The following is a 25,523-nucleotide window of genomic DNA, read 5'->3' as shown; positions in this document are numbered from 1 at the left end:
ACCCTAGGCCAAGAAAAGCAGGGACTTCTTTATCAGGAGTACAGTACAGTAATTACCCTCCGTAGCTGCCGATAACCCCAGGAGAAAAGTAATCCTGAAGATGTTGATACTCCCAAGAGTCGTCAGTGCCCCAGCACCAGCTGATACTGTACCCCTAGATATAAGAAGTACCGAAGTCAAGTAACAGGCAAACGTCCCAGCCGAAAAAAAAATCCTTGCTGTAACCAAAGTAGCAGACACTCTGCGGGCATCAATGTTACTTGTCATGGTAAAGCAGGTAGGAGGCGGCACCTAGATCATGTGAAAACAAGTAACTCTGGCCAGGCATCAAGATAAAGCTTTGTGTGAGTTGGTGTTGTGAGGGAGGAGGGGTGTGCACAGAAAACCTAGTAAGGTGCTTCCAGTAATTCCTGGCTCATGCTCCACTTTGTACAACATGTCATTTGTGTGGCCGCCCCACTGCCCCGTCTCCCTCCTCCCTCACACGCACCAGGTGTTTATATATTGTTATGTGCTATGTGACACCTTTAGTACACCCGATCACTAAATGGTACACAGAAACAATACCTCAAAACGGCTTACTTATAAAAAATCTTTAGTACAGTATATCTAAGGCGCTGGTGACCCGAGGAATAAATTAGGATGGGAAGGGATGGGGGTGAAAGAGGGGAGAGGAAGAGAACGGAGATGATGGGATAGAAGAGGGGAGAGGAAGTAAGAAGAGGACGGAGAAGAGAGAGGACGTGAGAAGAGGAAGGAAAAGAGAGGAGAGGAAAAGAGAGGGAGGAAGAAAAGAGAGGAGAGGAAGATAGGGGAAAAGAAGAGGAGAAAGAAACAGAGTGAGGAAAAGGGGCCAGACCAGTCAGCCTCCCCTCCCGTCTTCCAGCCTGGTGAGTATGCATAGTTAAACACTAATTAGAGGACGAACAAGAAAAAAAGCTAAGAGAGCAAAGTGGTTCTAATTAACTATCAACTCTGAGTCTCCCAGTACACCCAGTCCTCACCACTCTCTCACCTGGTCTGACGCCCTCATCACACAGCACTATCACAGGCCTCACCACACACAGTCAAAATATTAAGTGCATATAAACGACATAAAATTGTGCTAAAAGACTTGGGAAATCCTACCCAAAAATGAAGTGAGGCGACAACAGCAGAAAATGGGATGACAAAGCCGGGGAGACACTCGGGGAAATACAGCACCATTAAACAGGTAAAAAGTCAATTACCGTCACCCGTCCCCCTTCCCTCACACCTCACTACACACACCTCGTCTTAACTCCGCCCATCCAACTCCGTTCCTAATTATTTACGTTGAATGATTGACTGTGTTGACTGCCTCTCCTTAATTTAGGACAATCAGCTTCATCAGGTGTTGAGAATCTCGCGTGCCAGTGTGGTAAAACTGTGAGCACAAGATGTTATTGTATTCACCAGCTGATGCAGGTAACAAGGCTTTGTCGAGTACATACAGGTTGTGATAAAGGTTTACTAGACTGTACTTAGGTGATAAAACAGATACACCACAATGTGTGTATAATTATGTACTAATACATAAGCTGTCACAAACTTGAAGAGGTAAAAAAAAAAGCATCAGTCTTCACCTGCAACTCTTCCAACACGCACGAATCGGGTCAGTGTATGGTATCCTCACGGCTACCATCTTAACAGTCTTTAATTTATCGAATCTTCTGCAAAAATCTTGAGAGGACTATTATACTCGTCCCTCCATATGAGACGAGTGAGGATATTGTCATCTGTCGTTAGGTACGTGGGTGAGGGCTGAGAGGAACAAGAATTGACTTGGTGTCTTTGCTGTCGTCTTCACTGAGGTTGGAATGAAATGTTTAGGTGTGGAGACAAAGGTGTGTATGTCTAAATAATACCAGGAATAAAGTTGCATGTCTACTTTATACAAGTTTTCGTCTAGTTACAAGGAGTAGTTGTGAATGTGCATCTACGGGACGTGAAAGAGCTGTAGCAATCTTTGCGGCGTCCACATCTTCGTATTCTGTACTACAAGAGTGTGAGACTCCGTGGTTCTTCAGTAAGTAATGCTTTTAAAAACGGAAAGAACGCGGACAGACACCAACCTATAAAGCCTGTGGTGTAGGATACCAGTCTTGTGACAGATATTTGGCGGTTAAATTTAATTCTGTGCCACAGTTTCTCTCCTAGACTGTAAGAACGCCTGTATGTGCAAGGCTAAAGCAGAGTAAGGCATTATGAAAACTTAACTTATAGGTATGACATAAGTGGCCGTAAAAGATATCGGTCTTTTATTTTTATATGTCGAGTGTTTATATGTTGTCTTAATAAGAAACGAAGAGATTACACTTTTTAAATTTTATCCTCTTCGCCACTGATTGGCTCGTTAACCGCTTGGGCGGTCGGTTACATCTCTGTTACGTACTGTTGGCATGTACTGGCTCCAGGACTATCTGTGCCTGCGCCAGTATTGGTCAAGTCTGGTTTTGAAAGAGCTCCTATTAGGTGCTGTCACAGTCTCTGGCAGATTATTTCAAGAGTTTACAATTCCTATCCACTCCGAAAATGTTTGCCTTCACAATTTTCTGGATTTGTGGCTTCTTCAACCTTGCGCTGTGACCTCTAGTGAGGCGGGCGTCCACCAGCATACAAATAGACATACTCACATGACCACGTGAGGTCCTTCATATCAACACCCGAGGACGAGTTACTGCACCGCGTGAACACCACACCACCTGGTGTCTCCATGACCACTCCAGGCCCGGGCCAAAGGCTCGGGCCATCAACTGTAAACTATAATAATTTGTATGTTCAATTCATGTTCCTTCTTCTTTCAGTAATGAGAGCTTTTGTTAAACGACCCACCCACCCCACGTCTTTGCGTGTAATAAGTCATTTTTGTCCAATGTATATTTTCAGCCTTCGGGCTGTCGAACTTTTTCAATAAACCGTTAATTATTATTATTATGATTATGATTATTATTATTATTATTATTATTATTATTATTATTATTATTACTATTATTATTATTATACAGTACCTCATGTCAACGAAACGAATATATAACTACAAAGCCCATTTCATCTAATTGAGATTTCTTACAAGACGACCTATATTACTTGTAACGAACACTTAGACCAGAAGGACAGTTAATCTTTACTGACGACGCAGGAGGCGCAAACCATAATCATAAAACGCAAAGAAATGAACCGTGAAAACAAAGGGGAGAGGCAAATACAAGCCTCTCCTTGGGGTACAGTAGAGCCGGGCAGCGTGAGGGACGTGAGAGGTGTCCCCCGGCGGCAGTTGTGAGGGGAGGCCGACACGTACAAACAGCAGAGCTAAGGAGGAGTCATTAGACGGCCGGGGCGCTCCTTCCATTACTGGAGTGCGCGGCCACCTGGTGATCAAGTGGCCGTCTCAGCTCACACACAAACGCACACATTAAGGCTGGGAACCTCGCCACGCGGCACACACCCTCACTGGTCGACCAAGTGTGGCACCTAGTGAGGACTGTAGGATGAGGTGTGAGGATACCGAGGCGCTCCAACGCCCTTCTCATCAGAGTGGGGTAACCGGAATTGTGAAGTCAGTGTATTGGTGAGGTGACGCTCTCACAATTCATCAATCGGCTGACAGTGTGAAGAAGGCTGGAAGTGACATGGGATGGTGTGAGGAAAGTGAGGTGAATTTGTGTACAACACTGGCCAAGGATGTGAAGACTGAGTACTTACACTGTGAAGACGAGAGTTACGGTGACTACTGAGGGTCCGTAAACAGGCCTGGATCATGAATCAAAATTTTTATCAAACTGGTGGTGAAACTGCCTGAGACTCAACTGAAATCAAACGCTTTCTCTTATCCCTCGGAAAAATAGAGTTTACACACCGGTAAGAAACTAAACATCCGGACCCTGGCCTGTAGTGCGGAGCTGCCACACTCACGTAATTATTAGTAGTCGTATGCATCACCCCAACAGTCTCTACAACATGATACACCTCCACACCCGGGACTACTGTTCACACACGACTGGTGAAGCACTGAACGGACTTAAAATAACCCAAAAAACACATAACCAAAACATAACTAGCCAACGACTGCCAGGGGTTGTTCTACAGTGATCCTGTGATCTCATCGAGTGCAGAATGACTTGTAATTACACCAGAAAAAAATGATAAAATACATATAAAAAATATAAGATAAATCAGTAGAGCCACCAGCAACATGAATCATACACGGTGACGTTAGGGGAAAATATCACGATGGGTGAGGGGGGTGAGAGGGGTGAGGGGGTGTGTGTGTGTGAGGGGTGAGGGTATGTGAGGGGTGAGGGTGTGTGAGGGTGTGTGAGGTGTGAGGGTGTGGGAGGGGTGAGGGTGTGAGGGGTGTGAGGTGAGGGGTGAGGGGGTGTGTGAGGGGTGAGGGGGTGTGCATGAGGGGTGAGGGGGTGTGGAGGGGTGAGGGGTGAGGGGTGAGGGTGTGAGGGTGAGGTGTGGAGGGTGAGGGGTGTGTGAGGGGTGAGGGGGGTGTGTGAGGGGTGAGGGGGTGTATGAGGGGTGGGGGTGGGGGGTGAGGGGTGAGGGGTGGGGGTGTGTGGGGGGGTGAGGGGTGTGTGAGGGGTGGGGGTGAGGTGTGAGGGGTGAGGTGAAGGTGTGAGGGGTGAGGGGGTGTAGGGGGTGAAGGGGGGTGTGAGGGGGTCACTAAATATATGACGAATAACCCAGGGGTCATAAAACGCAGAAAAATCAAGAGGATATGACCTGTGTTTTCCTGTGAGTAACGAGCAACTTTTTCTCACCCCTCCTCCAACCCCGAAAACAAAACCCTACCATAAAACTTAAGTCACTGAACGTTAACAAACATGTGAGAGACGCCAACCGACAAGGGACCTAAATAATTCTGTGGCAATACAAAAGAAAATCACAAACTGAGTAGCAACAATATATTCCAACCGTCAAAAGCTTCCAGAACATAATATTATTTCACTCAGTGTCTATACATACACAATCTTTGGATCACATGAGCACTAGACACCCCAGCTTATTTCACCTAAAGTTTAACCACCTTAAAGCTTATCTAAACTAATCTAACTGAACATAAGTTAACGTACTGTACCTGAGCAAAATCTAACCTAACCCCTAAAGTAGTGTAAGGTGTTAAATTTTAGGTGAAATAGGTTGGGGTGCTTAATTTTCAAGTAACTTAATTTTTTTTGTATTTTGCCACCAAACTAATGTAAGTTATATGAATAATTCAGTCAGGTAATAACAGAACCATACAGACAACCCAAAGGACGACTGTAAACAGAAAATTATGTAACGGCGACATAACTACTGTACCAAGGGTATGTTACATACTAACTTATGGTACAGCCCTCCACCTTGCCCTGGTACAGCCCTCCACCTGCCCCTGGTACAGCCCTCCACCTGCCCCTGGTACAGCCCTCCACCTGCCCCCTGGTACAGCCCTCCACCTGCTCCTGGTAAAAGACCACCTTGTCCTTGGCAGCGCGGCAAACCCAGGTGGCACAGGACAAGGTGTTGAGCGGTGTCGGGCGGGTGAGTTAACACTGTGGCCCCGGCCCGGGGCTCGCCTTAATATTCATGAACTAATTAGCCACCAAGAAAACTTTCTAATGGCTTCATGTTTAAGACAGTTTTTTTCGACGAGGTGTTGATTGATAATGAAGGTGGGCGGGGAGAAAGGGGAGGAGAAGTGGGGGGGAAGAGGGAGAAAGGATAAGGAGGGAAAAGGGAAGAGGGGATAAGGAGGGAAAAGGAAAGAAGGGATAAGGAAGGAAAGGGGAAGAGGAGGGAAAAGGGGAAGAGGGGAGGAGGGAAAAGAGGAAGAGGAGGGAAAGAGGAAGAGGGAAAAGGGGAAGAGGAGGGGTAAGAGGATGAGTGGGGAGGAGAGAGGAAAGTGGTGGTGAGAGAGGGGGCTGACAACAGGTGATGGTGGTGAGGGAAGGGATGAAGGGGCTGACAACATTTTTTCCACCTCCCCCCACTTCTTCCACCTTCCTACACTCCCTCCACTTGCAGGTTCTGGGCGCGCGCACGCGCGCACACACACACACAAACACACACACACACACACACACACACACACACTACTCTTTACGATATACAATTCTTATCGTCTAACCCTTAAGTCATAATTTATTAAAAAAAATTCTCTGTTGAAAAAATAAAAAATCTATCACGATATTTTGGAGTTAAGATAAAATGCGTGAAGACGTCACTTACCGGAATTTCGTCTCTGGAGGATCCCTGGAAGAATAAGAGTCAGGAATTAGACAATGTTTTGGTATTATTGCAGTACATATAAATTATCATACAGCATAACAACGTGCGATAATTGTCAATGAGAGAGAGAGAGAGAGAGAGAGAGAGAGAGAGAGAGAGAGAGAGAGAGCAGTGGTGGTAGGTGAGGAGTCGTAACAGGATTGTGAGGGTGTGGAGGGACAGCTGAGCCACTGTCAACACCTCCGCTACGACACTCCTTCGGTAAACTTGCGTCACACTGTAGATAAACAAACAAAATCCCACCAGCATTAAGAGTACACAAGAGTAGGCAAATCCTGTGCGTTAAGGAGGTGATGAAAACAACAATAAATTATGTAATGGTTAAAACACTTTATCGCTTCTTTGTTGTTTCTAAGTGATCTTGTTAAAATACCACAAAAGTAACTAAGGTACAAGCCATATATAACGCACCAATACCTCATATGTAACACAATCACAGCTCGCAAGCAACACAGCACCACTTCTTAATTATTAAATAAATTTCTCCAGCAACACCTAGACTTTAACAAAGCCTTAGACAGTCTTTCACGAAACACTAATGCGGAAAGTGGAGGAACTGAAGGGGGGGGGGGGATTCTAAATTGGATTAGGGCATGGTTATTCAACAGGAAACGGTCCACATAGAGCCATAAACGGTACAAAATCAGACTGGGATAACGTCACGCCTGGCGTACCCAAAGCTCAATACTCGAGCCGTTACTATTTATTATAAACATTAACGACATACATTTAGGCATTGAGGACTCGGAAAATTTCAGGAAGACTTGAATACACTTTTAGCATGAACTGAAACATAGCAGATGTAACTCAACGCGGAACACTGTAAAGGTCCTAGACTAGGGAGCGAAGAAGGCAACAAAATATCAGCTGAACACAGATAAATCCGAGAGTAAGAAAATGTAAGGATACTTATATTTTGTCCGGTGTGTCATATTGTGTAACACCGTAAAGAGGCAGATTTATATATATATATATATATATATATATATATATATATATATATATATATATATATATATATATATATATATATATATATATATATACAGTATATAACTATATATATATATTTTTTTTTTTTTTTTGCTGTACATACAGTATTGTATATGGAAGATCGGCAAAAATAAAAGAAAAACAAAACAAAACTAAGGAACATAAACTTATTAAATCAGGAGAGAACACATAGCAATGGTTTTAAATTAAACAAAATTTAGATTTACGAGGAAATTAGGTAATGATTGGCTAGGAAACAGGGTTGTGGATGGGTGGAGCAAGTTACCAAACACACTGGGAAGTTTGAATTAAAGGTTGGATAGATATAAGAGTGATGGGGTATGTATCAACACCCCACAGGTAACAGAGCAATACAACACACGTAACACAGCAACACCACACACACTCGCACAGCAACAGAGCACGTCACATGGCCACGTTCCTACAATGTTATTTTGTGCAAATCTTTTTCTACTGTCCGTGAATTAATGCTTCGACTCTGAGTGTTCCATTTCTAGTAAAACAGGATTAAAACAAGTGTGTTAATACCTGATAACCTAACCTAACCTAACCTGACGTGACCTGGTAAATGATTGACTACAAGATGCACTGTTAAACAATAGATATACAGTACACCTATTTGAAAAAGCCTTACTCATAACACAGTATTAATATCCATTTTCAATGCAGATTTAACTCTCTGAGTGTAATGAACTAGTCTATTGAGAATAATGACTCAACCCCTTGAGTATGATGACTTAAATGTCTTGAGTATGGTGATTTAACCTCTCTAAATATCCTAAAATACATGATGATATATTTAACATCAAGATGGATAGAGAAACTTGACCGTTCACGTAAGATATTACAGCTGGACGAAGGATTAGCCTGAAGATCAAACACCCCATATATTTCATCTGAAGAAGAACCACCCTAACGGTACCCTAACATTCAGAAGTAACGTTAAGGTGATTAATCTTCAAGTGAAATAAGCTGGGGTGTGTAATCTTCAGGTGGTTTACGTGAAATATATATGAGTGTGAGGTGTGTGTGTGTGTGGAGACGTGGAACGGGGTGTGTCATTGTGTCGGGTTATCACTCAGTCGGGGCGGGGCAGGGCGGGGCTTCCTCTCTCTCAGGAAAGTGCTCTTCATTATAAGCGTTTCATTTCCTTATCTTGATAACACACGATAAGAACTACCTTGTTAGTGCTGCCACCTGTTTGAACATTAAAACAACTAGGTGTAGTCATCTATGCTGAAACCTTAATTTTCTTTAATTCAATTTTATTCGGTTATTGTTTTTGGTTCATCTTTACGACTTTTTAGGGCAAAAATATAAGATTTCAGGTCATCCCTAATTATATATTTATTATACCAAGACAGCAATGACAAATTAAGTATGGTTTTCAGCATAGATGACCTCCAGCCACAATAAGTAACTAGAGGTACTCAGTCAGGACACATTATAATGATGGACCAGTAACCCAAGCTGAATTCTTGTACCAAAACCACGGATCATCTGAAGAAACTCCACCCCAATTTATTTCACCTTTAGATTAACCACCCTAACACTATTTGAGGGGTACGGTTAGTTTAGGTTAGCGTTAAGGTGGTTAAACTTTAAGTGAAATAAGCTGGAGTGAAGATTCTCCAGGTGATTTAAAAACAGCAGCTTTGGTCAAGTTAGATAATGTTTTAGGTAGATTAAATTAGGTTTGGTCAACTTTGATTACGTTCAAGTCCGTCGCTTAATGAGTCCCTTTAGTCCCTGACCAACACCCAACATGGTGAAGCCCGCACAAGAATCAAGTTGTTTTTTAGTGTTAATAAAGATCTATCCTAGTTGTATAATCAAATAATTCATACTGTTATTTAAGCTAAGAGGGTCAAGTGTGGTGACGAGGAGAGTGTGAGAGGCAGCGGCATATATCTACGTTATTCAGTAGGAACATTTACTAACTTTAAACGAAATGAACAAAGTCTGAGAACATCACTTCTTGGTCACTATAGTTTTTACCTCATGTGAACTTCCCTCAATACTCTACTTTAGGACTGAATATCAATAAATTTTTCATCACAACAAATCCTGTGAACTACCTGCCAGGTCGAAGGTTCAAGCGTGGCAACTTTGTAAACATACACGATGTGACCCACTAACAGTTGGAACCTAACCAGAAGGCTGACCAAGAGAGGATAATAATACTATAGTGAGCTGCGGTTTGTGAGGTGTCTACTGATGAGTGTGTTTGAACAAGGTTCTAGTCATGCCTCCTCTGACTACTCGTTGTTTTTGTTGATGTCGAGGGCAAATAGTGACCAATCCTTCCTTAACCAACCTTCATGATTATAGGTCAAGTAGCCACAACCTCTTCCTAATCATTAATGCTGAGGCCCAGTCTTAATGGTTAGGTTAAGTTGGAAGCCTAGTATAAAGACTAAAGCCCATTTGACCACAGCTGTCCTCACAATACTTATATTTGTCTTTAAAAAGGATTTTCTGTGTTGGTATTATCTAATCATAGTAATAGTCTCACACATCTCCTCGTAACCGGTATACGTCAGCTACCGTTCGTTACGCCAACTCAACCCTTCACAAAACAATCTCCTTTCTCATAACTATAAAATAAAAATATATGAAAATTCACCACATAAAATCTGTCTCCATTCTAAGGGGGTTTAGGAAGTATTTTTGGTTATAAAGTGTTGAAGAATCACACTGTTCTTACACATCACCGACTGGAATCATGGAATAAAATATATGCAAGAGTGAGTGTAGCCGGTGCCAGGGCTGCTTGTTTACACGAGTCAGTACTGTACTCGACTCTCAATATGGTGATCAACTAACACCTCGCTATTCTGCACCAACACTCCTCTACTATCATTACATATTGCAACTTAACACTAACTTATACTAAAGAACACTAACTAATACTAATGAACACTAATACCAAAGAACACTTATACTAAAGACTTAACTGGTAATCACGCCACTGTGATCAAGATAACAGTTTGAAGCTGAACACGTCTGTCTGGAAGCTATCACTGACGTTAACAATAGTTGTATGGACACATTATATATTACACTAAAGTATATAATTCACACGTCCAACATAGATAGATAAATAGACATCACTGTGGCCTGCGGTCCTCACAAAACTGACCACTACACTGACAGCCAATTCGAGCAACGTGGAAAACTTTTCCAGCAAGATAAATGCGAAGTAGATAAAGAGAAACATAAGAGGTAAAATATTAATCCTGTACCCAAGAAATCAAAGACATCAACGCGTGTTGGCTTAGGTAAGAATTAAGCGACTACACACGCATCCGGTCCAGCTTAGGTAGAAAGAATTGTTAAGCTAAGTATTTCAAGAAGCTTGGAGAAATTACGTCTCAGTTGGTCAAGAATTAGGTTGTTCAATCTTTACAAGAGAACCCTAAATAGTGTCAAAAGTCTTAAAAACACAAAAAAAAAAACAGACGATACTCGTCCAAGAAAGCATTCACAGGAGGATGACAAAGCTAATCCCGGGCATTAGGACTCTTGAAATATAGAGACAGATTAAGAAATCGAGGGGTATAAATGGAAGTCAAGGTTAAATAAAGGCGATACTAAAATACTTAAACTATCAAACCAGGAGCGAACACGTAGAAATTTAGATTTAAGATGAAACAGGTAAACATTGATCTGGAAAATAGAGGTGCGGAAGAGTGGCAGGTTCTGCCTAGTATAGACTAATGGGCCCGCTGCAGTTTCCTTCATTCTCATGTTGCAAAAAATAAGTAATGATTGACCACAACCACCTAACACACCCTAATCATTCCTGATTTCAGAAACAATACTGTAATAGTGTATGAGTCTTCTCCCTCTAGTGTTGTTTTTTCAATATACAAAACTACCACGAGATGTGTACTGGTTAACTACTAAGAAATCACGCCTCTCGTGTGAATGCACTTCACTTTTTGCTGTGATGTTAGCATTATTTTTTTTTGTGGGGGATACGGCCGTAGTTTCCATTACACTAATCCTTATATTTTCATTTTCAAAACAATTTCAAACCTGCAAAATTTTATATAAGTTTTCGCTTAAATTATTCACTTAACATGCGACGACCCCACAGCCTTTTAATTTTCTTTTTGTATTCACGAAATGCAAAGTCTTCCCTTTCCCCCCAATGGAAATGCACACACAGCCCTACATTACAAGGGACAATGTTACAGGATTATGAAATACAAGCATCATATAGGTGTATACAACTAGTTTCCTGGGCCCTGTAAACACTACATGTGAGGGAGGACAAGTACAGGGTCACCGTGTTAAGTTACTACAAGTACTGAACTTATATGAACGTGTATAAGACTCCTCAGTATTCTCGCCGTTTTCACCTACAACCTGAATACTACTTCAATATTAGTGTCCTTTTATTTGTTGTCTTTTTACTTTTTATTTTACATTACGACGAACAGGAAGAGTCAAAGTGAACAGTTTTATGAATAGTTTATAGTTTCTGTGCGTGAACGTATTCATGTGTACATTTATCGCTCAAGTCTGTGTGCGTGCCAGCATGTGCGAAGATGCATGGAGTAGATTTCTGTTGCAAGGGTTTCTTGAAGACGACAAGAACAAGTGAGTTACAAATTAGTGTCAAGGATCTTAGTCAAGCGTTAGAGGAGACGCTGTGCTTCTCCAGTCATCATAGATCACAGCTGCTGTTGACGAGGAGAAAAAACACACAAACGGGACTTTGATCCGAAATATAATAGGTGGTGTGTGTCCGGGGTATTGACCATGAAGCAGCCCAACGAGGCCATGACGGGAACGAGACGTGTAGTAACATGTCAGGTCATGTATTGAGTCGTTAGTGTCTCGTACACGCATTTATACACACAATATAAATGTAAGATATCGGTAATACTAAAGGTTTATCCACATAGGACTGAACATTGACATGCACTAAAAGGACAATCGTGGTGATGAGTTGGATGACTGTCCCAAACTTTTATACGCTGTGACCTTCCTTGATACCAGCGCTACCTGCTCACCGCCTAACCCGTTCTGATGTCACGGAAGACAAGTACAATGTAGTTGGAACAACTTTAAGAAATCCATCAATGGGCTTTCTCCGTAACATTACAGGTCAAACCATCACAGCAACATCATGCTGGTGGTTAAGTGACTGTACTCTAGGTAGCACGTCTGGGTAAGTTAGTTTATTATCAATATACGGAGGGAAGCGGTAGAGGAGGGAGGGAGGGTAGAGCGGCTCTCCTCACTAGCCACTCCGCCGACACTACACACAGACATCGAAACAGACTGAATCGAGTCGACGGTTTGGTTAAAGTAGGTCAGTTGGGGATTTGAAAGTTTGTTTATGTATAGTACGTTATGTTTACACCATATCCCCCACCCAGTATAGACAAAGCACACAAGAATTTCTTATCTTCTATAATAAATCCAACATGCCCTCTTATCATATTATATGCAACAATAAACTCTTATCTAAAACAATATACACAATAATATTATCTTCAACAATACTTTATAATATAACATGGCCTTCAACCTGTCCACGTTCTATATCAGTACTATGCAGCTAATACTTCAAATAAAAGGTTTTCTGTTCATAACGATAATTTACAATATCACCATCACTTTTCAACAAGGTCCGTGACTGCCTTTACATCCTAAAACAACTCCTCATTTTCTTTTATTCACCAATTCTTAAAATTCCTTAAATTCTTGGAGTAAATAAATGGCACGAGCCTTATGTCCATGGTTCGACTCTAAGATTCTTACTTTAAACAATCCTCGCAAGTGAAGATAAGAGAATATACCCAATAGGTTCATGCATATAAGCGAAAGCACAACAGTAACGTTCAGAAATGGCATCAAAATTACTCTGAAACTCTACCTTAACTGGGTACATTCACTTGATACAATACTTAGCATTACAGACTCTTTGGTAATATTCTATGTGTTAATGCTGTACCTTTACTGTTGTTAAATGTAATTTGGATCCTATCACTGGAGGTTAATTTTTCTGCTTCAGCATCAAGTCAGCCAGTAGGGTACATTCTGCCATACTCAGTAAAGGGGATTATCCATCGCACGAGCCTCTGAGAATCTGAACTAATGTGACGGCTCTACCTGTTAACAATACGCCAAGAGGTGCAGTCCCCATCACTAGTGCGTTTACAGGGACTCGTCATATAAACATTCCACATATCATTTACATTGAGATATTTGTTTTAATATTGTTTACTTTGATTCCACAGTATGTTTACTACTGCGAGTTTCCTTCTGTCGAATGTACACTAACAAAGGGCTGCCACACTGCAAAACAAAAACAAAAACCTTGACGCGCCCCTGTAAACACACTAGTGAAGGGGACTGTACATCACATCCCCAAAGATCAGAGTCACATATTGTGAGTGAATGTGAAGGCTTTTGGGGACGACTAAAGTGTGTGTGTTGTTGGCGTAGTTATGGGGGACGGGGGGGAGAAGGAAACAGGGTAGGATGAGAGACAAGTGGCGGGTGAAGGAAGGGGGGATCAGTGGATTGGGAGAAGGAGAGAGATACAGGCAGAGAGATGTGGAGGTGGATGGATGGGAACAGGATGAGGAGAGGCAGAGAAGGAATAGGTGAAGTGGGTGTGGGCAGGCAACGACGCGGGGACAGGTTGGAATGCATGGGGAGAGGAAAATACAGAGGATGAGAGGTAAGGTGGGAGCTGTAAGAGAGGTGAGGTAGTCCCTCAGTCCTCGGGTTCCTCATACACAATCTCCTGGGAGTGGGGTCGTCTAATGTTGCTGGGGGACTTCGTGGGTCTGTCGTGAGGGGTTAAAGTGAAGGACCGCTTGATTCTCTCGAACCTCTTTGAGCCCACCCTCTTGGCCCTGTCCAGTCTTTGGGAGCTTCGCTCGACCAAGCCAGGGAGACCATGTGACTGTACCCTGCGTAAGGAGGCGCGAGATCCGCGGTCGTTCCGGTCCAGGGGGGAGACTTGCCACCCATCCAAGTCGTCACTGCCGTTGAGGGCGGGGGCGTGGGAATCAGTGGACGTGAGGATGCCGGTGTGTGTGATGTACTTACTTTTCTGAGTGTCGTGGGAGACGGTGGAGGCGATGGTATTGTAGGTGCGAGGCTTCTTACCCGAATAGTCCCGCATGTTGAGGTCACCACCTGCCAAACACAACAAATTATTAAACACAACACATAAACTACCTTCACTCTGACAAATAAACAATGAAAATATCTCAAACACAAACAAAATTTTGAACATCACTATTAACAAGACTCTAACATGCCTCCAACCTCACAAGTCCTCAAAATAATTACACGACCTAATTAAAAATGACACAAATCTCACTTATTGTATGAAACTTAGTGTCTTCAGTCTGCCGTGATGACCACTACCAGTATGAATTAAGGAGGTTGTAGGGTCTTGGGCGGACTCTCACACTTAATTTATAATAATCAAAACCTGTGTGTGTGTGTGTGTGTGTGTGTGTGTGTGTGTGTGTGTGTGACAGATACTTACCATAATGTACAAGCAGATCGAACACCTCGGAGCGGTTGTACATGGCAGCGATGTGCAGCGGCGTGTATCCCTGCAAATACAACACAATTACTGCACAATACACACTACACCTTCTAAAACACAGGTGGAAAATGATCACACCATACATCTGGGTTACATCATGGAGAGAGAGAGAGAGAGAGAGCCATCTGTGACCTGCTGAGAAGTGGTGATTACAGACATACACACAAACAAACTACAATTAAGCTGATAAGGCTCTTATACACACCGATCGCTATATCATCCCCCTTGTCTGGCCTGGTGGAAGGAGGAGGGATAACAAGGCAAAACTACAAATATGAATATAGTAGCAATTTTCAATGTAGCAATTATCGGTAAAAATGAAGAAGGATGAAAAGACTACTGCAGCAGACATCGCTGGAGGGAGTTTTAGGATTTGACACCATCTGATTCTACAGTACAACACCTGACACTAAAAGACGCCATCTACCTCTATATTGTAACATCTGACTTTGTTAATCCACATCCTTAACCCTAAACGCCTGACTGTGACACCCGACTCTTCCACTACAGGTATAATATCCGAGTGCTAGTGGTGACGTCTAGCTGCAACACAAGGTCTTGCTCCAACACATGGTCTTGCTCCAACACAAGGCCCTGATCCAACACACAGTCCTGCTCCAACACAAGGTCTTTCTCTAACAAAAGTTCCTACTCCAACGCAAGGTCCTGCTCCAACACAAGGCCCTGATCCAACACAAGGTCTTTCTCTAACAAAAGTTCCTACTCCAACGCAAGGTCCTGCTCCAACACAAGTTCCTACTCCAACACAGACACTGTAATAGACACCCTACCTCTCCCCCAGCACCTCCCAGCTACTACAGGAGAGTCACCCAAAATAAAAAATAAGAACAATCTCCGTTGGATATGAAATTACACACACAAGTCCTACTACTCCGCAGCGAGCATTACGAGAAATTACAAGAGGACGAATATTGCCAGTGGTCAATACCCAGTTAACAAGAGACAAGCACCAAATAACACGGCCCAACACGTTCACGCCCGCATAAACCTATCAGGCAGCGCCCCAGCCTACTCAACAAACAAAAGCGCATCACCACCAACTTACCCGCAACTTGGTGCTCGGGGGAGGGGGGATTGGAAGGGGATTTTGCAAGACCACCGCTGGTTTATTCCCAAACAAACTTTAATATAGGATTTCGGGCGCACTTGGGGTGTTAATCTGATAAGTAGATTCAGATTAAATCAAAATATCTCGTGCAATATAAGGGGGTGGGAAGTGGCCTCCACTGTATCCCCGGAGTTTTAACACAAACACACGCACGAGAGTGAACTATAGAAATGTAGATACTGTACTTCCTTTCAACAAATAATAAACAAACAATTGTAAGGGAGTAAGGCAACAGCGCGAGTGAGAAATAAGGCAATTATCGCGCCTCGGGCAACGCGTGGTAATTTCCACATACATATTAATATCAACAGCGAGAGGGGAAGAGTTAGTCTATCAGGCGCTGCTGCACTCATGACATATTCCATCACCCTGGCCGACCCAAACACGACCTTGCCACCCCCGGACACAAGGGCCCTTCTCCTCCACCACCAACATTCTTTCTCGTCGCTTATATTGCAAATCGCCTTTGCCATAATTAAAACGGGCGGAGTAACGACCAATCAACCCGGACAAACGATGCACTCGGCAGTTAGCAACAATTGCCGCGTCGTACCTGTGCTCGACAAGTAATTCTTCAATCGGCCATGACTGTTTTGTCGGCCCCCCGAGCGCTCAACGCCTCAATTAACAGCTGCAACGAGGCTAACGAGGGACCACCAGTAATTAAAACTGCCAGAGTACAATATGTCGTCCCTGGCCCAGCCAGCCAGCAGCACTCCCTCCACCAGTGACCACACTCCCTCGCACGCTCTAACACTCTCCCTCTCTCTCTGTTTCCCCTGAGAAAGGATACAACAATGGGAAGGACAGTGAGGCTGGCAGGTTACTCATCACCAACTGTACAAGTACAAAAGTCCCGTCAGACAGTTTCCTACTGGACAAAGTCCCATCACCAATATAGTAACGTGTTTAAAGAGAACAAAATGTCACAGGCTCAGGCTCTTTCAGTTTAAATTAAAGGTCAGATTATGTTAGCTGGAGCCACCAACCCAAAGTGCATCACCACGAAGGCGCACTATGGGCGGCTGTCTGACGTCTCAATCAGTGTCTATTGTACGAGGATGACCCGACACTGATGCTCCCCTAACCCCCCCCCCCCTTTCCTCCTCCATACAACACAATGTGTCACTCTAATAATCCCTAAAATAAACCTCAGCTTTAAGTCTTTCAAAACGAATTAATGATTTTACTAATTATATGAGCTGTCACCAGGAAGATACGACAATTGCCATTGTTGACAACTTTGGGTGGTGTCTCAGCTACAGGGAAGCTTCAGCTGTTGGCTTGTACCACTTTAATATACAGTACCTTAAAACAGGCTAAAACTTGTGAGGCCGCAGCGCGTGTGGGCCGCCCTTATCCTGCCCCACTCAGGTGGTGTCATGTTAGTACATCATTGTCATGTAAGTAACAAGTGAAAACAACTTATCATACTAGATTTTTAAGTTACTTAAGTCAAGTAAACATTTATGGATGGAATTCATATTTTTTATCTTGATCATATAATGAAATGTAGTAATGCTGGGAGGTGGAGCGCTATCTTCACCACCCTCCTAAGAATCACCCCAGGAAAGGCCTGTCGTACAATATGTCTACAGTTACATGGCCTCGGTGTACTTTCACACCATATTATCAACTGTTTAATAACACGGTAAAACCAAAATTATTTGTTCATACAATTCCAGTTCAACTTCTACGATCGCAGTACAGCTCCCCATCTGACGTGTAGCAAAACACATGCCATTTGAATATGTGGCTGACTATCACATTAGCTGTAAGGTGGCTACTGAACAATCTTCTTTATAACTGTATATATTTTCCATCGGTGGTTTTCTGATGAATAACTTTCCCCAAGTGGAAGTATATAATTATATTTTCTTTAGTAGTCTGTAAGTTACAAACAAGCTAATTACGATCAGTAAATACAGTGTATCATCTATTATTAACAAACATATCTTTACAAATTTATAATTTCGTATAATCTTAGTGAAGTTGTGTCAAAATATTGTGTCTGTTTTAGTCATGTTTCGTGCCGACAAACTATGTATAAAACAAACACATTTACATCACCATATAACGAGTGAGGAGTGAACACTATGGTAAAACACACCATAACAAACGATACTCCACAACACACCAAGACGTCCTTCGTTCCGGCCGCACTGTCTGCCAAACACATTCAGGCATGTGTGTGTGTGTGTAATCTGTATAAAATAGGTCAGATGGACGGACATGTATCGCCGCGCTGCCAGACGCTCAGGGCAAATGTGGAAAAAAATCAGCGAGAGAGTCGTCAGGAGAACAACAAGGACCTGTGTACTCTGGGGATGTCTGTGCCTGTCCACTGTTTACGAACACAATTTACACGAGCTACATACGATCTAATATAAAACAAACAAATATTTACCCAACATTGACTTATGCTATTCATTAAAGAGTGACAGATTTTCATACAGCATCATTACTTATTAAATTGCATGTAAAATATATTTTCAATTAATGATTCTATAGGTCATAGTTACTCATTATAAGGACGAATCCAACACGCTTTGTAAAAATGAACAGCGTGTTGACATTCCTCGAGTTGTTTAACTATATGCAGGATTTGTAATGAAAATAATTGTATCTTAACTTATAAATTTATACAGACATTATGGTATATGTAGTAATTATTTCATGACTCATCATCAGAAAATGTGAATACTTTGCTAATTATTCGTACCATGTATCACCTCTGTCCCTGAGTAGTCAACCTGTCACTGGTATAATGTTCTCAGGTGAAAAAAAAGAGCTTTTAGTGGAGCATAATGACGTGTTACCTCTATGTGGGTCCTGGGCATGTGCAGGTGACTACTGGGCATGCATGGATAACTACTGGGCATGCATGGATAACTACTGGGCATACATGGATAACTACTGGGTATACATGGATAACTGCTGGACACACGGATAACTACTGGGCATGCATGGATAACTACTGGGCATGCATGGATAACTACTGGGCATACATGGATAACTACTGGGTATACATGGATAACTGCTGGGCACACGGAAAACTGCTGGACGACACAACACGACACAACACCAGGTGGACGACACAACACGACACAATTTCAGGTGGACGACACAACACGATACATAACACCAGGGGAAAGACACAACACGACACATAACACCACAGGGACGACAACACGACATATAACACCAAGGGGACAACACAACACCACCAGAACGATATTGAACACAGTGGGAATGACGCACTCGACAGAGTACGACCAACACACACACAGAGCACCAAGGCCATAACCCGATGGGTGAAGAGAACCAAAAAATGTTTCAGCAATTTGGCCGGCGGTAAATTCTCGTTAAAAATTGGTCACCGCCGGGAATTTGTTTGGCGAAATTTCTAAAACCGCTTTGTTCTCAGGCCCACATCAATATGCGGGCCATAATACACACACAGACACATACACACACACAGACATATACACACACACTCCAGAGGGCTATATTCGTCATACAGACATGCATATATACATACGAATATACATAGACACCATCAAAATACCCGAGCACAAGCTAAAAATACCAGGATGGCATTATACAGTACTGCTATCGGCTTGAAGAAGATATATTTAGGATTATACTCAAGTTTATTTTCATGTGAAGTATATTTAGGCGATATATTATATACGTGAGAAGTATATTCACGACCGTGTATAATGCAAATTTAAATGAATACTACATTTCAGATGATATATGCCGTCGGGAGAGTATACAATTTACAGATACAATATTAATCTAAGATGTATATTCACTACAGTGTAATAGTACACTGAAATGTGTATTTGCCATGTAATATACAGTACAGTACACTGATATGTTATTTTGAGGTGTGGAGCAGTGGTGAATCCCCCTACAAACTCACTCTCTCTCTCTCTCTCTCTCTCTCTCTCTCTCTCTCTCTCTCTCTCTCTCTAACACACATATGTACCTGCCACTATCGAGTCACCAGCACGTCAAATAACTGAGCGAATCACCTGAGAATCCCCCCTCAGCTTATCTCACCTGAAAATTAACTACCTAATGCAACTTGGGAGAGGAGAGGAGAGGAGGGGTAGGGTAGGGTAGGTTAGGTTAGGTTAGCACTGGGGGTGTTAATCTTCTGGCGAGATAAGATTTGTTAAGTCAAAAGTTTAGCAATCTGAGTATACGATATAGGTGTATGATGATCACCCAGACACTGTATTAATAAAGCAACACACCGTCACCTCTTAACAGTCTACAATTACACACAGGAATATAATATAAACTACACTATTATCCCACATGTCATCTACCACCCGTAAACATTCACTCAGGTGGGTTATTATTCCAGTGGTTCAAAAGGTAGAAGTCAAAATGCCTAGATGATGAACAACAAAAATCTTATTCTCCTAATATACGAATAATAACAACAATAATGATAAAATAACAATTGACAAAAATAACAATGATGATAAAAATAACTAATAATAAAACTAACAATAATGATAAAAATAACAATGATAAAATAACAATAATAATAAATAATACAGTGACTAATAATAATACAAATAATAACAATAATAAAGTGACTCTAATAATGACAGTATTAATAACAATACACTATTACCCCGAGCGGTTGTCTGTGAGGAGAGCGGGGAGTTAGCTGGTCGCCGGATTCCCCAAGTTAAGTTTCCCCTGTAGTTGAAATGCATTTGCAAATATATGCATTTTGTGAATGTGTGAGATGTACACAAATATAACTCCTCATGCATTATATTTCACGTGTATTCAATTTACGTATTTCGTTCTATTTACTTATATACCGGTATTTATTTTTGCTAGTATCTGCCCAAGCCCGCGAGAAGTCTATGACGTCACTGGTGCTTGTTAAGAGAGTACTCTGGTTATAAAGACTAATTTAAATGGGATTATTTTGGCAACCTCAATAAGTCTACATTTCTTCAACACAGTGTGAATATAAATATCCCTCCACACAGACAGCCAGGAGTACATCGCACCACCTACAGACAGCTAGGAGTACATCACACCACCCACAGACAGCCAGGAGTACATCTCACCACCCACAGACAGCCAGGAGTACATCAAGACAGGGAAGAGGAGAACAAGGCGTCAACCCCACACTGCAGATTACCTAAGTCAACCCCACAGTAAATTCCTTCACATTAGCCACCACCGTCCTCCCCCTCCCCAATAACTCGACAATTTTGCATATAAATTAATCCCTGGCTAAGAACGTGCCGGCCTGATGTATTAATTAAGGCCAGATACAAAAAAATATATGATGTAAAAACGGAGGGTGGCTGCCATACACATGAGGAGGAGGAGGACGTATCGATCACTAGGACGACGCGCTCACACACCCGGCACCTCTCTCCTCCTGACACTGTTCCTCCCATCATCAGCTGACAACTCCCTCCCACTACCATCGCCAGCTGACACTTTCCCCCCCCCTTCATCAGCTGACAACTCCCTCCCACTACCATCGCCACTTGACACTGTCCTTACATATCACCACCACCAGCTGACACTGTCCCTCCCACTACCATAGCTAGCTGACACTGTCCCACCACTACCACCACTAACATCACCAGCTGACACTGTCTTTCCCATCACCAGCTGACATTCCCTCCCACTACCATCACCAGCTGACATTGTCCCTCCCACTACCATCACTAGATGACACTGTCCATCACACTACCATCACCAGCTGACACTTGTCCTCCCACTATCAGCAGACACTGATCCTCCATCACCACCACCAGCTGACAGTGCCCCCCCCCTCATTATTAGCTTACACTGTCTCACTATCACCCCCATCACCAGCTGACACATTCCTTCCTCAACAATGATCCCGCCACCAGCTGACACTGCCACCCATGACCAACATCTCCAGATGAAAGTCCCCTTCCCATCATCACCACCAGCTGACAATGTCTCCACCACAAGTCTGACACTCTCTCCTGATCTCCACCATCATCAGCTGACACTGCTTCCTCATCACCATCAACACCAAGTGATAGTCTCTCCAGTGCCACCCCCCCCCCCAAATCTCCAACACTACCAATACCGGCTGACAATCCCGTCACCACCACCATCTAACACTGTCCGTCACCATCACCTGCTGATAGTCTGCCTCCACTCAGCCACACGAGTCTCGTACCAGCTGACTTCCTCTACCAGCTGACAATCTTCTAGCGGCTGACTCCCTCTACCAGCTGACAACCTTCTAGCAGCTGACTCCCTCTGCCAGCTGACAACCATTTAGCGGCTGACTCCTTCTACCAATTACTACTATACTGTACCACATGATTTGCATTACCAGTTGACTCCCTGCATCAGTTAACGCCCTATACTTGCTGACATCTTGTACCAGCTGACAATTCTTTCTCGGCTGACATTCCCTATTAACTGACGCTCTCTACCAGCTGACGACCTTCCCGAGCTCGAGGACTACACCAGACCCCAACCTGCTGACACCCAACCACTAAGTGACACTTACCCCGTTCTGATGTGGTGAAGCAGTAGCAGCAGCAGAGTTGTCCCCCAGCAGGAGCCAGAGCGAAGAGGACGTCCCCACGTGTGTCCAAGAGTGAGGCAGTGAGGCATAATAGGGGTCCACGTCACAGCGTCCACATGCAATGAGAGAGAAAGGATCAAGTGTGTTACATAAAAATCATCAGCGGGGAATATAAATATATATGCAAAACCCTTGCTAATCCACTCAGGAGAACTGCTCCCCTCTCCACCGTGTCGGGGGAAATTCTATCCCTGCTGGGACACTCGGAATATTATTAAAAGACAAGTGGCTTTTTCACGTAAAAATATCGGATAAATTAAATTCTACATTATATCAAATCAGATTTTTATCAATCCTATGCCAAAGATGGAATGAATGAATCGCCCATGAGAGTCACTGAACCAGAAAAAAATATTTAATGGAAGAGATGAGGAGAAATCCAGAAATAAGTCAGCGAGCAATAGTGGGTGGCGGACCACCCTGCTGTTGTTGATGTTTAGTTTACCCCCGCTACAAGGGCGGGGGGGGGGGACGCCGGGGTTTTATGGGAGTCTGGATTTTAAGGAGGTGAGCTGCTATTGGTTTTTGGTCATCCATTGGTCTTCTCGGTGTTGTGTGCTGTGTATGGAATGGTATCTTCTACTTTACCGTACTAAGTTATTATTTTGCTGACTGCCGCCACGTACCACCACCCTACGTCCCCCACTACCAGGCGGGACAAACACCGAGTTTATTAACAACTGTCCTCTTAGGTTGGTTCTCACCTACACTAGCGAAGATTAGCAAACCACAGATCTTTTTCTTTATATCCACCACCCAGGTCTGGGTGCTCACATAAGTACCTCGGCTCCGGCCTCTCTCTACTGAACATGTGTATAATTATGACCACCAACTCTGTGTGTGTGTGTGTGGAGAATTTTCCCTGAAATCTGTCATGAGAACACTTGCTAGGGTAGCGACCATATCAGCGTCAGGCTCATCCTTTAACATCACACCTTCACGTGACTTCAGATCTGATATGAAATTTTCCTAGGGTTAATTTCAGGTAGAATTGTATGAGATGTTCAGTGTTTGTGAGGTATTGTATATACGTGAGATATGTAGACCCAGCTGCCGCCGTGGGCTGTTGACCACAAGGATCCGGGTGTAGTTAACCTTGGGTGGCACGACACGGAGGCTACTGTTGGTCCTCATCTGTCTGCCGCCTCTCCTACAAGCAGTAAAATATTGGTGAAAAGTTTTGCGACTCCCTGAACACCTCATCTTCCTGGGGAGGACATAACAATTAATCACAGAGTACAACGTCACTAAACGTCCCCGGTAAGACTGTGGACAAGCACCTATAACCTTTCCCATCCTCCATAATTATGTCCTCGATTGCAAAGAGTTATTATACGGACGGCAGCACCTACAACTGCTATACCACCAACACACACAACCAGCGCCCTAACAAGCCACTAAACCTGCCAGCCATCAAGTACATCAGTCAATGTCACGGTGCAGGAGTCATCACTACACACACACACACACTGAAACATGGCGCCTCACCACCACAGGTTTGCAACACTCCTTATTTGGTCTCCTGAATATGTTTTATAACGAATATGTTTTATAACGCTTTCATGTATCCATCTCTCCTTAATGACGCTGTCTTATGCGATCTATGATTCTAACTAAAACTTCAAGATCAATTTCGTCTGCTAGTTCAGTGAGTTATAACTAGGAGAGCTTCAACAGGTCACAACTACCATCAACTAAGACCCCCAGAACAGTTTTTTCGATAAATAAAGTGATGATGATGATGATGATGATAATAATAACAATAATAATAATAATAATTAACAACACTAACAATTGATAACTACACTAATAATCAGAAAAAAACATAATAATTACAATAATAATAAAACCACAAGCCAGCGTCTGTCAATACATAATCAAGGTGTGCAACAATAAACTGGGTGTTGCTGTCACCTGCCGAGAAGACCCAGGTGCTCTAGTACACCTTGACGCCCTACTGTACTGTACTCGGATCACCTGAAAATTAGCTCCCAATTTGTCACCTGCTTAAATATCTTATTATTATCTGGTCTGGTTGGGTTAAGTTATATTAGGTTAGGCTAGGTTGGGTTAGGTTATAGTAGGTTGGATTAATTTACATTATGGTTAGGTTAGGTTTGGTTAGGTTATGTTACGTTGGATCAGGATACATTAGTTAGGTTAGGTTAGCTTATGTTATGTCAGGTTGGTGTTAGGATGATTAATCTTACAAGGTGAAATAAGGTGGGGGGCTACAGGTACTGAGGCACAGGAACACAATGGTGATAACAAAGGACCTATGATGAAGATGTTGTGCAGTTGTTCAATAATGATGAGTATTTGTGTTGTGTGTCGCTTCAAAACACCAAGAGAGAAGATAAAAGAGTTAAAATTCAGAGGAGGTTTTGATATTGAACTTTTAACTGAGACCTTGATGGACAGGTGGTAGTGGTGTGAAGTGTGGTGGTGGACAGGTGGTAGTGGTGTGAAGTGTGGTGGTGGACAGGTGGTAGTGGTGTGAAGTGTGGTGGTGGACAGGTGTGAAGTGTAGTGGTGGACAGGGGGTGACGGTGGAGGACAGATACTCACGGATCTGGCATTCACGTCAACATGGTGTGTGCCGGCCAGGAGCTTGACCACCTCATTCCTCCCGTGCTTGGCCGCCCAGTGCAGCGCCGTCTGTAGAGACACAAGTGTTATTAGTATCGTTTATGACCCGGAAAAGAATTTCTTTTAATGGACTTAAATAAAATCCCAGAGTGGTTCATGTAAAGTAAAAATCATGATATCGGAAAACTAATTATTAGTTTCAGATCATGAAACCTTCCACACGACATCTTAAAACTTTTTATGGGAAAAAAATTCTAACAGAAAAAGTACACACACACACAGTA

General features: G+C 42.9%; 1 protein-coding gene across 1 annotated transcript in view; it reads right to left on the bottom strand.

The window, feature by feature from the left end:
* The window catches only part of LOC121871900, a 46,426-nt gene extending 21,124 nt beyond the window's left edge, over nucleotides 1–25,302 (bottom strand). Inside the window, exons 1-5 of the mRNA XM_042374495.1 lie at nucleotides 25,219–25,302; nucleotides 22,573–22,578; nucleotides 14,834–14,903; nucleotides 14,386–14,475; nucleotides 6,235–6,258 (exon numbers count right to left, since the gene is read on the bottom strand). Coding sequence (XP_042230429.1) covers nucleotides 6,235–6,258; nucleotides 14,386–14,475; nucleotides 14,834–14,876 — 157 coding nt within the window. The 5' untranslated portion in view covers nucleotides 14,877–14,903; nucleotides 22,573–22,578; nucleotides 25,219–25,302. The remainder of the gene's footprint in view (nucleotides 1–6,234; nucleotides 6,259–14,385; nucleotides 14,476–14,833; nucleotides 14,904–22,572; nucleotides 22,579–25,218) is intronic.
* Between the last annotated feature and the right edge of the window lie 221 nt (nucleotides 25,303–25,523).

The sequence above is a fragment of the Homarus americanus genome, unplaced genomic scaffold (genome assembly GCF_018991925.1).
Source record: "Homarus americanus isolate GMGI-L3 unplaced genomic scaffold, GMGI_Hamer_2.0 scaffold34345, whole genome shotgun sequence".
Lineage (NCBI taxonomy): Eukaryota > Metazoa > Arthropoda > Malacostraca > Decapoda > Nephropidae > Homarus > Homarus americanus.
The sequence above is the reverse complement of the archived record's forward strand: the minus strand, read 5'-3'. Positions and strand labels throughout refer to the sequence as shown.